At 33.7% G+C, this 16,565-nt stretch overlaps 2 protein-coding genes across 14 annotated transcripts in view; one reads left to right on the plus strand and one right to left on the minus strand.

Annotated features, from left to right (window-relative positions):
- LOC108363256 (uncharacterized) overlaps positions 1 to 16,565 on the minus strand; it is a 175,805-nt gene that overhangs the window by 141,116 nt on the left and 18,124 nt on the right. The window lies entirely within an intron of this gene.
- Prosap (SH3 and multiple ankyrin repeat domains prosap) overlaps positions 1 to 16,565 on the plus strand; it is a 76,480-nt gene that overhangs the window by 46,763 nt on the left and 13,152 nt on the right. For 7 of the 13 annotated variants that reach the window (XM_017616193.1, XM_017616224.1, XM_017616157.1 and 4 more), the window contains 7 exons: positions 5,671 to 6,137; positions 8,795 to 8,812; positions 9,029 to 9,154; positions 9,267 to 9,598; positions 9,669 to 9,837; positions 11,355 to 11,549; positions 12,242 to 12,308. In XM_017616193.1, coding sequence (XP_017471682.1) covers positions 5,964 to 6,137; positions 8,795 to 8,812; positions 9,029 to 9,154; positions 9,267 to 9,598; positions 9,669 to 9,837; positions 11,355 to 11,549; positions 12,242 to 12,308 — 1,081 coding nt within the window. In that variant the 5' untranslated portion in view covers positions 5,671 to 5,963. The remainder of the gene's footprint in view (positions 1 to 5,670; positions 6,138 to 8,794; positions 8,813 to 9,028; positions 9,155 to 9,266; positions 9,599 to 9,668; positions 9,838 to 11,354; positions 11,550 to 12,241; positions 12,309 to 16,565) is intronic. The other 6 variants (XM_017616207.1, XM_017616243.1, XM_017616200.1 and 3 more) reach the window with 3 other exon arrangements.

Below are 16,565 nucleotides of genomic sequence, written 5' to 3' on the forward strand. Positions count from 1 at the left end.
GCACTTTCGTAAAGATATCGACCAGTATAACCATTTTTGTTATATAAATTTTTTTGTGAAAGCTGATAGTTTACGAGTTTTAGAGTTTAAAGGTAGCTTTTCTTTTTCCAATCTGGCCACTCGGGTACAGCATCCTATGTCTCAAGAATCGAGTCTTAAGATAAAATAAAGAGAAATCTTTCAGAAACAGTCCTAATAGTGTACTAAATATAGTGTTTTCTAGTGGAATGGGAGCCAAAATCCAAAATTTAAAAAAGTGACATTTTGAACGGTATTTTGAGGGTTAAGTTATTGTTGTTGTAACTTCTCTATAGTTTTCCTATATTATATGATCATTTATCTTCACGATAAATTCCGTTATCTCTTTTCTAAGCGAAGATCTACGATTTTGAAAAAAAAATCGTGTTTTGCCTATAGTGCGACGCCTTTAACCATTGTGTATCACAACTTTAAGTTATCGATTTTTTTTTAATCCCCCCTCCCCCCCTTTCGCCAAATCCTGGCTACGCCACTGACGCGTTGTAATATTAAGAAAAATTTTATGAATTTACTGGGGGAAATAACGCATAGTAAACAAGAATACTTTTTATTTGATTATCGTTTTAAAATGTTCGTATTTAAAAACAATACTTTCATACCACGCACACGTGGTGTTGAATCAAACTGAACACTTGAATGCACATTTACATGTCTGGCTGTAGTNAGTGCGCAAAGTTACTTGCCACAATTTGCTAATTTCCAGAGCGTCAGGGTTCAAATACCATTACAGGCAGCATGGAATTTAAATATATTTTTTTTAACTTAATTATGAAAAAGCATCGGTTAAGTGCAAAGCGCTTCATTTTAATATTGGCGTATTTCAATTGAATAATTCTATACTAAATACTAAAATTTGTATGCGGTACATGCGTTCTTCAGAGAGCCGCATAAAAAAAATCTGCATAAAAAAGTTCTTTACTTTCATACAAAAGCAGGGGATGCGTTCCAGCATTTTCAAAAACCGCATAAATTCAAATACTCCATGTAAAAAATTCTGAAAACTGCATAAAACAATCCAGTGAGGCATTATTGAGCAAAAAAAAAAAATTTATTTCTTCACTTCAACACTTATTATTCCATGTAAAACCGAACATTAATGAAATAAATGAAATTTTATCTGTATTTTAACCAAAAAAAAATACCACAATAAATACATGAATGATGTAAGAATACATAAAAAAAAAATTTAGAAAAAAAGGTTTTTTCTTAACAGCGGTCGCCCCTCGGCTGGCAATGGCAAACCTCCGAGTGTATTTCTGCCATGAAAAACAGCTTCTCGTAAAAATACAATCGCCCTTCGGAGAAGGCGTAAAACTTTAGGCCCCTCCCCTTTGTGTGACAACATCAAGGCGCACACCACAAATTGGAGGAGAAGCTCGGCCAAACACTAACATATGTGTAAGCGCCAATCTATTATTATTATTATTATTATGTAAGAATACAAAGACAAATTATTTATCAGAAGCATTGTCTTTTACACACTGAAAAAAGTAATAAAAACTCTCAAAAAAGCAAAATCGCTACTGCGAAATAATGGTTTGAAAAACCGCATAAATTCAAATCCGCATAAAAAGAGACCTAAGTGTTCTTAAATTTATTACGAGTTGGGTTGGTGCTCTTTCATATGCGATTTTTTTTTAATTTAGCACGTTTTGCACAAGCAATAGTTGACGATTAATATAAGTATGTACCTAAATACGTTAAAATGACATGCACACAGTTTTACAATTATATTAAGCAAAAACCAGAAGTTTTAAAACAAATTCACAGCAACGAAACAAATGACTGATATTTTAATGTTGCCTTGTATTTAATTTTTTTCTTTCGTGAAACCTAGATTACTTATAAGTACCGTGCCGCACAAAATTATTGGCTCGGAGACTCTTTCATCTGATCACAACTTCTAATCAGATATTTAAAAAAATTTGGAAAATGTAGCTTTTGAGCCAATTAGTAAAGTGCAAGTCTGAAGTTACCAGAAAATTTCGTTGATTTTTTGCAATTATTTATTTTTTGCTGACAGTGTCTTCCACATACAAAAAAATGTCGAACATTGTTTGTATTTGAAGAAACTCTCAGTAAAAACAATACCAAAAATCAACTAAATTTGTATGGGCTGCAAAACTTCGTTTTAAAAATTTGTATAAAAAAGTCTGAATAGAAAGTTGCGAATTTGTATGCAAATTTATTGCATTTTCCCGAGTTTTGCACAAAGTTAAGAAATTTTATTTTTATGTTTTCTGATGTATTTAGTATAAACTGTATTTATATAAGGAACAAAAAAGGTACATGCATTGTGAAAAATTCTCTGTGCTTTAGTTGTGATAAACTGTTTTGTTTTGCTGGTGTACGTTGTAATGATCTCATGATCTCATGTTTTTATGTTTTTGTTTTTGTTTGTCAAAATAAAATTTTACTACATCCTTTCGTACGTAATTTTTGTCGAAACGAAACGGAAGGGCGCGAGAGGCCTCTCCCTTAATTGTCCCGGTTTGGCAACAGAGATATCTGGCAGCCCTAGCCATGATGCTAGATTGTGAAGATGAAAGTCATGAGGATACATCCGAAATTTGCGGCCCAGATGCAATTCTCGAATTATTGAACCGCAAAAAAAACTGAAGTCCTCTCAACTGGTGCAGCGTCAATTGAAAAGAATTAACAATTTTGGAAAGTTTCAAGTTTTTCAAGTTTGTCGCCTCGAGCGCGTAGTTATTTAATGGCGCAGGTTTGATTTACGACCCGTTAGGAAACAGGCTGTATTNTATTGAACCGCAAAAAAAACTGAAGTCCTCTCAACTGGTGCAGCGTCAATTGAAAAGAATTAACAATTTTGGAAAGTTTCAAGTTTTTCAAGTTTGTCGCCTCGAGCGCGTAGTTATTTAATGGCGCAGGTTTGATTTACGACCCGTTAGGAAACAGGCTGTATTCCGAAAAAGCAGCAAAATTACTCTTTCTTAAATACAATGCTCCAACTTTTTAATTTAAGTGCTAAATAAAAAAAAATTAAAAATTACTAAATTTTTCATTTTTTTTTTTTTACCTAAATCACCGAATGTACTCACCAAAAAATATTTCGTAAAATATAGTGAAAGGTCGCATAGATGGACGCTCTAATAAGCGGACACATTCTTGGGAACGAACAATTTTTGGGTTTTTTTTCCATACAAAATGCTCTCACATATACGGACTTTCCGATAAACGGACGCGGACACTCAAAAATGTCCAGTTATGAAAAAAACCTCTCCCATAAGCGGACGCGAAGCTCTAACAAGCGGTCAATTTTGTTTTGTTTTTCAGTCAAATGTTGACTCTTGCGATTCTACATATGTATATGTACACAAGAATATAGCCCATATTCAAAAATATTTTCTTTTCTAGAAAAAGTGTTGCCTTTTCGTTGCCAATGGGCACTGAGATTTGTCGGTAGGAAAGAAAACGCAATAAATTTGAATTCATTTTTAATTTACCCTGTTTCTGTCTATTGAAGAATAAATATTATTTTAATTTAGAAACCCGCAATTTCAATTTTTTAAGTATGAATTTTTATTTTATTTTTTACGAAATTCCTGTAAGCGGACATCTCTCATAGGCGGACAAAAAACGTGACCATCGGTGTCGGCATATTGGAGCTTTCACCAAGGTAGTAGTAGCTGGGCTGCCGTTTTGTTTTTTTCTCCATTTCGTGAAAAATCTGAACTGTGAAACTTTGCTAAATTCATATACACATTCACATACACATTACACATACATTAGCATTCTGCTTGCTCTTGATTGGTCGAACGTGCTTACATTTCTTTATATTTTGACATTCTAGGTTTCCCAAGCAACAACAAAATACATGGCGGTGTCGTGTTTGCTCTACTGCTATTACCTGTACCTGCACTGTATTTGACATCCGCATTCGCATTCGCATCCGCGGATGTTAGCTTTTATTGTCTAAAATTCCATATTCGTAACATCCCTAGTATGTACATACATATGTACGTATGTATTCGGTAGTTCAAGCTCTACATCAGTACGTCGAACATTGAATTGAGTATGAAACACGTAAAGAAGTCTATGTTCGGGAAAAGCCACACTTTATACACCCCATGCACTTGAATAGGGACAATGCTTTTTCGCTGTTTTTTTTCGTGTTAATTTTCTTTTATTTAATTCCCATTACAAAGTCCCACAAAAAAAGTGGCATGTACTTTGGACAGGAATACCCACCTCCATGTGTTTTAGTGCTCTGAACAGTAATCAGAAAACGGACTTCAGATTCGTGCTCAGCGCATCAAAAATCATAAGGAAAAGATCGTCTTATCCCCGATCCCTGCATGGGGGTGAAATAACACAAAAGGCAATAACACAAATTTGTGTTATTTCCCAATTGAATGTGAAGTAACCAGGGACGTGAACCGGTTTTGAACCGGAAACCGCTTTTTTCTATTAACTAACTGAACCATTAACCGAACCGAAATTTTCCACAAATGTTTGATCCGAACCGAAAACCGAACCACTTTCTGTAAAGGTTTAAAGGTTCGTTTCAACCAATTTTCAATAGATAAATGTACCCACCCTTTCTTCATTTTGTTAAACATGGTAATACCTACCATGTTTTTTACCATGTGACAATATCAAATGTAAAGGCAGCCCATCTCACTTGACCCTTGACCTTGCGCGTTGTTGCACTTGACACTTGACACTGAAATTTGCGCCTTATTTTGTTGTTTTTCGAACCGTTGAACCGAACCGAAACCCCGGTTCAAAGACCAAAAAAAACCGCTTTGATGAACCAATCCAAAAGTGCAACAACGGTTCGAACCGCAGAACCGAACCGACCAAATTTTTCATCCGGTTCACGTCCCTGGAAGTAACACAAGTTTGTTTTATTTCATTTCTCGTTGAGCAATAAGACCAACTTTTAAACATTTAAACTTAACAATTGAGTAATAAAAAAAAATAGTGCGCATAGGTAGTCACCCAGTTACATTTGACAAAAAGTAGTAAATGAACAAGTTAAATTGACGGATTTGTAAGTATACAATTTTGAAAGTTCCCACCGTCGCGGCAGTCCACGTTCGATGTCGTGCTCGCTTTTCCCGCCCCTCCCCTCCTTTCGTAATTATGCACTTGGTGGCAATATAACCGTTTAGAAAAAAAGAATAATAATAAGATTACACAAGTTCACTTCTGAAACTGCTTTTAAATGTCCAAGTAATGGGAATTATTGCGAATGGTGTTATTGCCTGCACCCCACCCATGGTGGAGTTATACCAGTAGAAGTAATATTAGAGTGAGAAGAAAGATTTTGGCACTGCCTCATTTGAAAAATTACCTTTAAATCAAAACTGAGATTTTGGTATTATTTGCCATTTAAAAGTGAAATGAAACAAATTGCGCATTATTTCCGTTTGTGTTATTATATGGGAGGTGAACGTGGTTATTGTCCGACTTAAAAAAACTTAAAACGTTTGTTACTGTAGGTAGTCAAAGTCAACAGCTGTGTCAAGTTTCGATTCGATTTTAAAAGCTTCGAAGTTGTGATTTATACCAAGAAATTTTAGAATCCCAAAATAACATATTTTTGCTTTTGCATAAAAAAGTTTCAATCGTTCCTATAACAACATTTTTTCTTATTTTTTTTAGGTAGCTCATCAACCACGCACCATAAAATGAGGCTGCTTCTACAACGAAATGCATTTAATATTGATAATAAAACCGTTAAATACGAGAACAATAAATACAATTTTTAAAATAAGACAACCCGTTAAAAACAACAAATCTAACAAAGCAACTTCCACCTCGAACCTTGGTACTCACTAACTAACAAACATATTGAGTATTAAAAGTATTTTTCCTCGCATCAATTGGCTGAAAAATCATTCAAAATTACGAGCTACCACCCACCCACACCAAAAGTCAAACAAAACCCGGCCAACATGGACTCCGGTTCATGGCCGGGTTTTGACGATGAACCACCACCAGAGCCCAGAGACGGTTGGCTACTGGTACGCGTCCATGTACCCGAACTGAACGTCTACAAATGCCTACAATTTCCATCAGACCGTTTAGTTTGGGATGTGAAGCAACAGGTGCTGTCGTCTCTGCCAAAGGTAAGTTGAGAAGTAAGGGTTATTAGCTATTACTATAACTTGTTTTGTTTAATTAAAGGCCAAAAAATTAAAACAGTTGAATTCGTAGATTATAAGGCTTTGGTTTTGAATACAATTTACTTTACTATATTTTGAATCCTAACACCACTTATACTCAAACTTTCAAGTTTTGCATGTTATCTTACAGATTTATTTAAGTAAATAATGATTCAAATCAAGTACAAATCATATGCTGATATTCTCAAAAAGGCGTATTCTCAACTTTGCCGAAATCTTACTAAATAAAAGTGTTCTTACGCGATTAGATACATATGTATGTAATGCATCTGTCTGTCAAATTCGCAGTATTTATTTAACTAAACCAAACCCAGATGATTATATTTGTGTGTCAGATGAAAATAGAATCATTTCTATTTCGTATGTACGTACATAACTTGTCTTTACACGATATGTTTGCATTTTCATATGTAAAAAGTGATGTACACATGCAAATACATATCGTGTAAGAACATCTTAACGAATGCATATGTACATACATATATATGTACATATGTATATACAGTGACGAACAAAAGTATTGGCACAGTGAACTTTTCGCAATATATGCAAAATTGTTTACTCTAATTTATTTTCGATACATTTTTATGAAAATATAGTTTATTCTACATCAAAATACATAAAACTTAAATCTCTAAACTTCGTGCAAAACTCAGGAAAATTAAATAAATTTGCATACTAATTTGCCACTTTCTATTCAGATTTTTTAGAAAAATTCTACGTATGCTGTTTTATAGCCCATTCAATTTAAGTAAAACAAAGTACAAATTTGAAGTTGCTAGAAAATCGCGTTGATTTTTAGCAATTTGTTTCACTCTCCCATAGAAAGTATGTTCGACAATTATTTTTTGGATGGAGAAAACGAGCAACACCCTCCACTTATAAATAAAAAATTATCGGAAATAAATTAAAATAAAAAACTTTGCATATATTGGGAAAATTTCACTGTGCCAAGACTTTTGTTCATCACTGTATAGTGGGTATGCATAATATCGGTGGTTAAAATCAATAGTCGTTAAGTCGACTGAAGATATAATTGAGTTGGGTCGAAAGTCCCGTGCTACTTTATCTCAACTGATTAATAGCCATCAATTTATCATCCTATCGGCGGTCAACGTCCGAAGGAATATTTTCGCTATGAACTATCCTAACTTTTTACTAACCCAGCCAAGCACGATTATTTCGTCTTATTCCAGTGCTGTTAGACAAACTGTCTTAATTCAGACGCGCCTTTTTATTTTGTCTTGTGCTAAACTGTTAAGTTATGGAGTTAAGACACAGTAAATATCCATGTCTGAGTTAGGATAGTTTGTCTCAGATAAGATGACATAATCGTACTTGGTTGAGTTAGTACAAAGTTAAAACAGTTCATGGAGTTGAGATAGGGTCAATTAATCGCCATCGCCCAGTTTAGATAAAGTAGCACGGGACCATCGGAATATACAACCACATTCTCCTGATAAGAATGCATATTTCTATTAACTCCTTTCTTCGTAACGTTCTCTTTCAGAGTTATATTGAAAAGTATATTGGCTTATGTCTGAACAGTTGTTAACTGATTATTCAGGGCTCATACACAGCGTTATTAGATTTAGGGGAATGTATTTCCTTAATGTAGTTTGGATAAAGGAGCTAAATTAAAGACAAGCGGTCATTGCAAACTGAGAACTTTCAAAAGTGAACAGTAGCACAAGCTATTTTAAGTGTTACTTAATTACTAGAAGGATAGTATAATTATAATTTTTTACATCAGTATTTTCGAGTGAAAATCCCATCGTACAGTTTCCTAAGTAAAAAACCCTATCAGTTGAATGCCAAAAAATTTCTACAGCTGAGATCACCTGTTTTCTGGCATTTAGTGAACAAAAAACAGCAATACACTAACCAAAAACACACCTACAGCTTGCCAGAAAAAACGGTAAGGGCCGGTTGTTCAATGTCTGATTAGCACTAATCAGAGGTAGAAGCTCCGGTTAAAAACAACGACTGCTTTATCGATCACATGTTATATGCATGATGACGAAAACGTCGATAATGATGTTTAACCTGCAAGTAGTGATAACCAGACATTGAACAACCGGCCCTATGAGGTGGAGCTACGTTTTTTATAGAACTGTGCGATGGAAAATCCCTAATTCTACATTAAATTTATTATGCTGAGCCTTTTAAATTTCACCCGAAGATCTTGAAACAACGACTATAATTCTAAAATGTGTGATTTTCGACTAAGGCTTAAGACCTTTGACCACTGATACTATTTTTGATTTGTGCTTGATTTTGGAACGCTTTTATTTATTTGTTTTTTTTTTTTTTAATTTTGTCTATTTTGCCTTTCTTTTCTTATAACGCTTTTATGAATCTGCTTTTATAACCAAATAAATATCAATCAACTTGTACACAAACACTTTCAATATTCGTAAATGTCTGCGCACAATTCGACACTTGCCGACAATGCATTCAATACTGAACGGCCCCGCCACACAACTACATAAATATGAACGTTTGGCTGGTGAAATGATCGCACTACAATTATACATACATACTTATGTATACAACACTGGATTAACGTTTTATATTATTTTCTGCTAAAACATTCATAGGTGGCCTTTTGGTTTAAGGTTGGTGTTTAATATATATTTAATAAGTTTATCGCATGCTTATAAAAGAATATTATTCATACCGCTGCTTGTTATGATTATTTTTGTTATGCGATACATACAAATTTTTGTAATGGCGGATGTAATTTGATAGATCCAGCTTGCATGATCTATACAAGAACTATTTTAACTGCAAACATTCATAATATATATATATTTTTGTATATTCTTACAAAGGAACTAAAAGAGAGTTTCAACTATGGACTCTTTTGCCCTCCTTCGAATGGGAAGGCAGGCAAATTTCTCGATGAAGAGCGCCGGCTAGGTGACTATCCCTTCAACGGTCCTGTCGGCTACTTAGAGGTGATTACAGAGTTATTCATAAGAAAGCTTACATGTATACCTATGTGCTAGTATGTGAGAGTTCATTTCAAATTTTTTATTTTTTTTTCTTGTTCACTTATATCGTTTGCAGTTGAAGTACAAGAGACGAGTTTACAAAATGCTAAACTTGGACGAAAGGCAGTTAAAAGCTTTGCACACTCGCGCCAACTTACGACGGTTTCTGGAGTGCATCAATGCAGGTCATGTGGAAAAGATAGCAAAAATGTGTGCCAAGGGATTAGATCCGAATTTCCATTGTCCAGAAAGTGGTGAAACCCCATTAACAGTGGCGACTGGAGCTAAAAAACCAAACAAATTACTAATAGCATTGGTGAACGGTGGTGCTTTGCTGGATTATCGCACAAAAGACGGCACTACAGCTCTCCATAGAGCCGTTGAAAAGGACTCTCTCGAGGCAGTAACGTAAGTTTGAAGCATAAATCTAGTATTCCACAAAAGAAATTACAACGTTTTTCTTTTTATAAATGACAAGGACATTATTGGAATTGGGTGCGTCACCTAACTACAAGGACGGACGTGGCATAACACCTTTATATGTATCGATAGCTCGAAAATGTGATCCAAAAGTAACAGAGAACTTACTACACGATCACGCGACATTGGGTATACAAGATACACAAGGTTGGAATGAAGTACATCAGGTGAGTACTCTCCGTCTTTGAACTTTTCGCTAACAACTTTAAATCGGTTTAGAGGGTTATTTGAGTATATTTGTACCAATAACATAAATATATACATTATCTATATTTAAGGTCAGCAAAAAAGTATTTTTTTTTTTCAAATAAAAAATATGTGTATAGAAGTGGTAGTAGGTGCATCTGTATATTTCGAAAAGACACAACAGAAAAAACGAAAAACCATTAATAAGTTTTATTCAGTTCTTCGTTAGATCTTCTTCGATTGGTATGCGTATCCAAATGTGAAGAGTAGCTTATTTAATTTAATATTAAGGGGAAATTCTCTATAACTAAGCTTGGAACGATAATTATTGCACAGAACCCCAAGCATACCTTTGCTGAAACCTGTTAGTGTCCCCCAATTATCGTTGCGAATGTCAGTTCATCTAAATTAAAGAGTACGTATCCCATGGTATGTAGTTAGTAGAAATCAAATTGATAAAGTTCCGCTAAAAATCAGTTACCTCTTATTATTGCCTATTAATAACCCGGACTTTCCAATGTTGCAATAACTCGAATAAAGCTGAAAATGGGCACGTATGTTGCGAATACCATTGTAAATGATCTTCAACAAAATTTACTCAAGGTCAAACGGTAAGATTTATCGTGAAAACAGGTTAGTCAAAAGTGTACATCATACAATTATGTACAAAAACTGCTAAGATCCTTTGGTCCTAAGAATTGTCATTTCTTCAGTTATGGAATCGATGGGCACTTTTCCCATTTCATTTATAATGATGATGTTCCCAACATTCGTTCCAGCTTCGTTCAGCTCTATACCAATTATTGTAAGCTTGCCCCTATTTAATGAGTTAACTCTACTCTCTAAAGCAATGCTTTAAAGTAAATGTTATTGTAGTGAATTGATTTTTTCATTATGTAAATCGAAAACAATTTTATTGCTTTTCTAAGATTTTTAACCTAGACTTTTTGTGATTTCACAACGAAGGTAGTCTTGTGAGCTGTCCAGCCTAGACTTAACGGACTTAGGCTAATGGCTTATTTGCATATACCATGACATGTAGCGCAACTCCTGTTACTAAGTTCTTATTGAAGGAAAGTTTATTCTGATATTGTATTTTCTCGAATTGCTATCGAGGAACTAATTTACTAAGGATAACACATGTTGCGTAAAAAAAATATGAATTGTACTCTATGCGAGCATTTTAACTTTTCGAAAGGTGTTGGTTTAAATACTAATCCTAGAAATTGCTTTGTATGGGCTACCCTTTGATATATTTTTATGGTCGTTAGTTTTGTAGGTTACTTAACACAGATTAAATGCTATAAATATTTACAAAAGTTTACACTATTTAGTTACTAAGTTACTGAAATTATTTATTCAAAACTATAAGTAATTCTTGTCTTTTTGGCTTTTTATATAATACCTTCTTCAACTTCAACTCAATGCATTATATTACACAAATATGTTTATGCGTATCCTTTAAACGTAAACAAATAACCCTATGGAATAATGGTAGGCCTGTCGCCATGGTCTGGTACAACATTTGGAACATTTATTGTTTTATGGTGCGGACATGGATGGTCGTAACGCTTCCGGTAACACACCATTGCATGTATGCGCTGTTAACAACCAAGAGGCTTGTGCTAAAATGCTTCTGTTTCGTGGTGCACAACGTGCCGCCCTCAATTATGCCAATCAAACTCCCTATCAGGTACATATTTTTCCAAACTTTGCTTAAAAATGTTAACAAATAACGCTTTCGACGTGGAATTAAAAAAAAAAAGTACTTCCAACTTTCGAATCGCGAATTTTTAGAACCAAAAATTTAAAGTTTCAAATCTATTAAAAAAAAAACTTAAAGGATATAAGAAATTTTCGATTCGAGAGTCTTTATACTTAATTTACATAAGATGTGTATGCTTGTATGGACGTATGAATACTTAAATTATATTGTTTTAAGTTTGCTTCTGTGAAATCTGTTTATGATAACAATCAGTAGCAGCTTACAAAAAATATGCAACTGTAGCAACCGTGGAATATTTTTACTTATTGCTTAAAAAAAAAAACATGTATCGTCATCATTCACAAATACCCTTGTGAGCGTTTTAGGGTTTTCTGGCTTTATAAAGTTCATAAATCTGCTATTTTTTTGAAGATATTATTCTAATATTCTATTATTATTATAATAGTAATAATTATTATTATTATTCTAATTATGCGGGGTGATTTTGAGAACAAACTAACTAACTAATCTTAAAAGCATATTCATAAAAAGGCTTGTCACATAAAATGATTGTGAATGATGGCGATATTTATATGTACATATGTATGTACGTAAGTGCATATGCATACAAATATACTTGCTTATAAGCACCAGAATAATGCAATTCTTTTCTAATTAAGGTGGCTGTAATCGCAGGAAATATGGAACTTGCGGAAATAATACAAAATTATAAGCCTGATGATGTTGGTGAGTAAAAATTGATGATATGGCATATGAGGTAGTATGTACATACATACACGTACCAAAATGTATTCATATACATATGTAAATGCATGAATATATACATATGTAAATCTTACGATGTTTAACGTACGTTCAGTAGATGAAAGCATGTTTAGTGACAGAAAAGCTGACATATCTGTGGTACAAGAATCATAAAAATATTATAATGATCTTCAGATTTGAAGCTTACTTTGATGGGATTTGGCGTCATAAAAATTAATGGTCTAAGGGCCAGAGCGTAGTTAACCAATGATAAGAGTTTTACCATTGATTTTCATATTCGCAACGCTCAGTCAACAAAAGTTTAAACCAGCATGCCCCCATAGTTGAACTCTTGAGAAATACAATTTTTTTGTGGAACGAATTTCAAATTTGAGTAGAAAATAATGATTTTTAGAATTTGTATGTATATTTTCAGGCGATACGAATTTCCATAGTTAACTTTGTGACTCGGAATATAAATTCAAAGTTAAACTATTGTTGGTGGTTAAGTTAACAATCGTTTAACTTAGTAATGTGAATTCGGCCCTAAAGCTATTTAATTGGTGACCCGATTTAAAGTGAGAGATATTTTAATATGGTTGAAAATGTGTTTTTGGGTGTTGTACAATATATCACTTTAAATTCCCGATAGGTTTTAAATGATATCTTTGTCATTACGTTAAAAAAAAACGCAGTCGTTAAGTCTATTTCCGCTTGACATTTTTTAAATGTATAAAACTTTATTTCTTTCCCACTGACTTAAATTTTAGTTGAATATTCTATTAACCAGATTTAAATGTTGCATAATTTGATTAGCGTGAAACTTTGTATAATGCTAAAATCCCCTCGAAGTAAGCTTTCAAACTGCGGGGGCCAACCTAGTCTACACGCACGTCACTATGTGCTTGGATGATGTTTAACCCAAAAGTCCTTACCCATTCAATTTTTTCTCAAATGATATCAAAAGATATCCTATAATTCTTAACTTTTTTTTTGCTAACTTTTCTAACTAAGTCCAAAACCATGCTACAGTTAAAATTTTACGAAGCGACTTATGCCACTTTCAAAATAAACGGCTGATTTCTTTCAAAGCATATATAAATCCCCAAATCATTTTTGTACACTTGGTATCAGGCGAATTCATATAAGGCGGTAGTGTTAGTATACAAAAACAAAAACCAACATGTATTTTGTTTTTGCTTTCGGTACACAAATGTCAAATTTCAGCTATTCTTTGCTCAAGGAGGAAGAGGGAAAGAAATTTCCAACACTCTTACTTTCGCATCTCTCATAAGAAGTTTTGGCATATGTGTACCGAGGCGAATTAAAGCAGCTGTTCTAGCAACACCACCTTAAATGAATTCGCCTTGCTTGGTATGTCAAAAATTATGGCAATAGGAACTTTGAGAAATGAAAATCAAAAATGTTTTCAAAGTGTTATTTGCTCAATAACTTTATGGGCGTGCAACAAATTTTAAATAGCTGGAAAATATACGTTTAACCTTTAACTGCTGACGTGCGTGAGTCAAATCACTTGATTACGATGCAGAATACGAACATGAAAAAAATTGAATGGGTAAAGACTGTTGGGTTGAACCTCATCCAAACACACCGTGACATTTGTGTAGTTTTGAAATATTTAGTGAAATAGATTCAAAAATTTATTTAAATACTTTTCTACACCGCTAATTTTAATTACTGCAAAACTACCGCCCTTCATTAATAAATCCTTATCTACTTTGCATCTCATTATTTTAAAATAGACTTTTAAACAAGACTTTACATTTGATTTCTTTCACACTGAATTCGTTTTGAAATACATACATGTTACATGATCTCCTAAAATATTTACTCGTACGTCATTCACATTACTATTACTTTTTATGTTTTTCAAAGGCTTTAAGGATAATCTTCGTTTTTTCTGCGCATAATAGTGAATGTGTATTAGTCGGATGCATACTTTTGGGTCGGCAATCGGGCTGAACGCAATAAACGACTTTAGAGTTAATTTTCGGTTTGCTTAATTAATTAATTCTGGGTTGTAGATTGCGGATCTGTATATCGTTTTTATAGATCAGGTAATTTTCTCCAAGATATTTTCATTTAAAAACTTTTTAAAACAAGTAATTAAAAAAATCAAAATAGTGAAAAAAAAGAAAAATCTACCCCCGGCACCACCTAACGGCTTACATTTTTTGGAGTTTTTTTCTTTCATTTAAGTAATATCTGTATGTAGGTTCAAATATTAAACAAACTACCTTGAGTCCTGCGCCACCTATCCGGCAAAATTTTTTCCCGGATTTATTCCTTTTCATGGAAATATCGGACCATAAATACTGGTTTTTCAAATATATCGAAACCCGCGCCACCTAGCAGATTCATTCATATTTCATATTGCATTGTAATCGGGTTGTGAGCTAAGTGTGAAGTTTCAAGTCTCTAGCTTAGGCATTCCCAAACTTTTTTCACCGCGGCACCCTTTTTGTACTAAAAAAAATTTCCCGGCACACCTACTCTTAAAATGTTTGACAATTTCTCATGTTATGCATGGTGTTTTTTTTTTAATGCAGACTCACATATGGGTGTTTCCATACAGCCGTACGCGACATTCGTACGCTTATAGAGTAACGTAAATCTATCAAAAATAGAAGTTACAGAAAAAAAAGATTACGGTTATGTTGCAACCAAAGGGTACTGTGTTTGAGAAAAAAATAAGCAGCCTCGAAACTTTGGTGTGGAATATATCCGTTCAAAACCAGGTGATAACGTACGCGACAAAAAAAGAAGTGGTTTTAAGGCACAAATACATATATGCGAAAGTCTGCGAATCATGAGTTTTTCTTTTCTTTAAAAATTCCTAAACCAAGCTAAATAATGTACCTTTACAATCCTTCCATTTTTTGATAGAAATTATCTCTGGCTAGTTTTATATTAAAAAAAAAAACAATAACGTACGCGACATAACGTACGCGACAATTTTTCTCGTAAGTAATAAAATGTATTTATTGAGAACTCTTCTCGCCACCGTTTCATTGTTTTACAACTATTCTAAATAATTTAAATGGAAAATTTGCAATTAACATTGGTTTTGATGTATTTGATTGAAATTTTCTTACTTACAATAACGTATGCGACAAACCTTAAAGGGTTACAATTTTTTTTACTTCGGTTGGAAAGAAAATTGTACTGTATATCTTTAACTAGAAGAATTCTCGCTTAAGAATTGTAATCTGCATTACCTGCGACTGCCAATATACAAATGACATAGACAAACAATGTTTTTGCATAACGTACGCGACATTAGAATACTATCAGAAGCAAATCAAAAAATTACCGTTATTCGAGCTCTAACTTCTCCTTTTTCTCATTTTTATAGTTAGTTGTTATTGCAAATTTGATTTTAAGATGTAATTGTAATGTTTCAAATCTCTTCATTTAGTTAATAGGAAAGAGAAAATAGTTCATTTCATTAGAGAAAACTGAGTCGAAGAGACATTCAGTTTTACTCTTCCATTTTTGAGTTTTAAAATTCCTATAAGCTGAAATACTTCTATAATATAAAAATTCGAGTATTTTTCTCTTATTAATTCGTCTTAAAAACCCTTTTCAGGTGTTTTTATTTTTTCAGTCCTGGTTGACATTTTCATGGAAACACCCATATGTAGATTTTCTTGCAACCGACGAAAGTTGGAGATGTTTGCGCTTTCAACACATGTTTAAAAAAAAAATAATAATTTTTTTCGCAAGCCTCTTATTTTTTTCCAATTGAGCTGCTGTGGTGGTTTTATTTAGTTTTTGAAAGGTATCCCAATCAGCCAAACGACACCAGTTAAATTTTGAACCAAAGACTGTTCTGTAGATTTGGTCACCAGTGCATATTTTTTCTCAAACAATCTGACTAAAATCTTTCCCCTTGAAAGCCACCACAAAAGGTGAAAGTGATCCGCACCCATGCCTTCAGCGGCAAGTTTTAAAAGGTTTGAAGCGGGCGACTCTTAGCATAATTATTTATTTCGTAGCGTCATCCAATACAGTTTCTAAACCTTGTGGTGGCATATTTGTAGTCGCCAGGGAATGCGGATGGATCATACAGTGGCTGCTTGTGGCGTTTTCTGCCACTTTCTGCATACTAGACATCGCTCCTTTTGTTTTTCCAACTACTGCGGGTGCTCCATCACTGCAAATATCCGCAAACTTATTCCATTTCAAACCATTTTTCTTTACAAATTTGTCGAGAGC

The sequence above is a fragment of the Rhagoletis zephyria genome, unplaced genomic scaffold (assembly GCF_001687245.7).
Source record: "Rhagoletis zephyria isolate East Lansing unplaced genomic scaffold, Rhagoletis_zephyria_1.1 Rzeph_scaffold_00025, whole genome shotgun sequence".
Lineage (NCBI taxonomy): Eukaryota > Metazoa > Arthropoda > Insecta > Diptera > Tephritidae > Rhagoletis > Rhagoletis zephyria.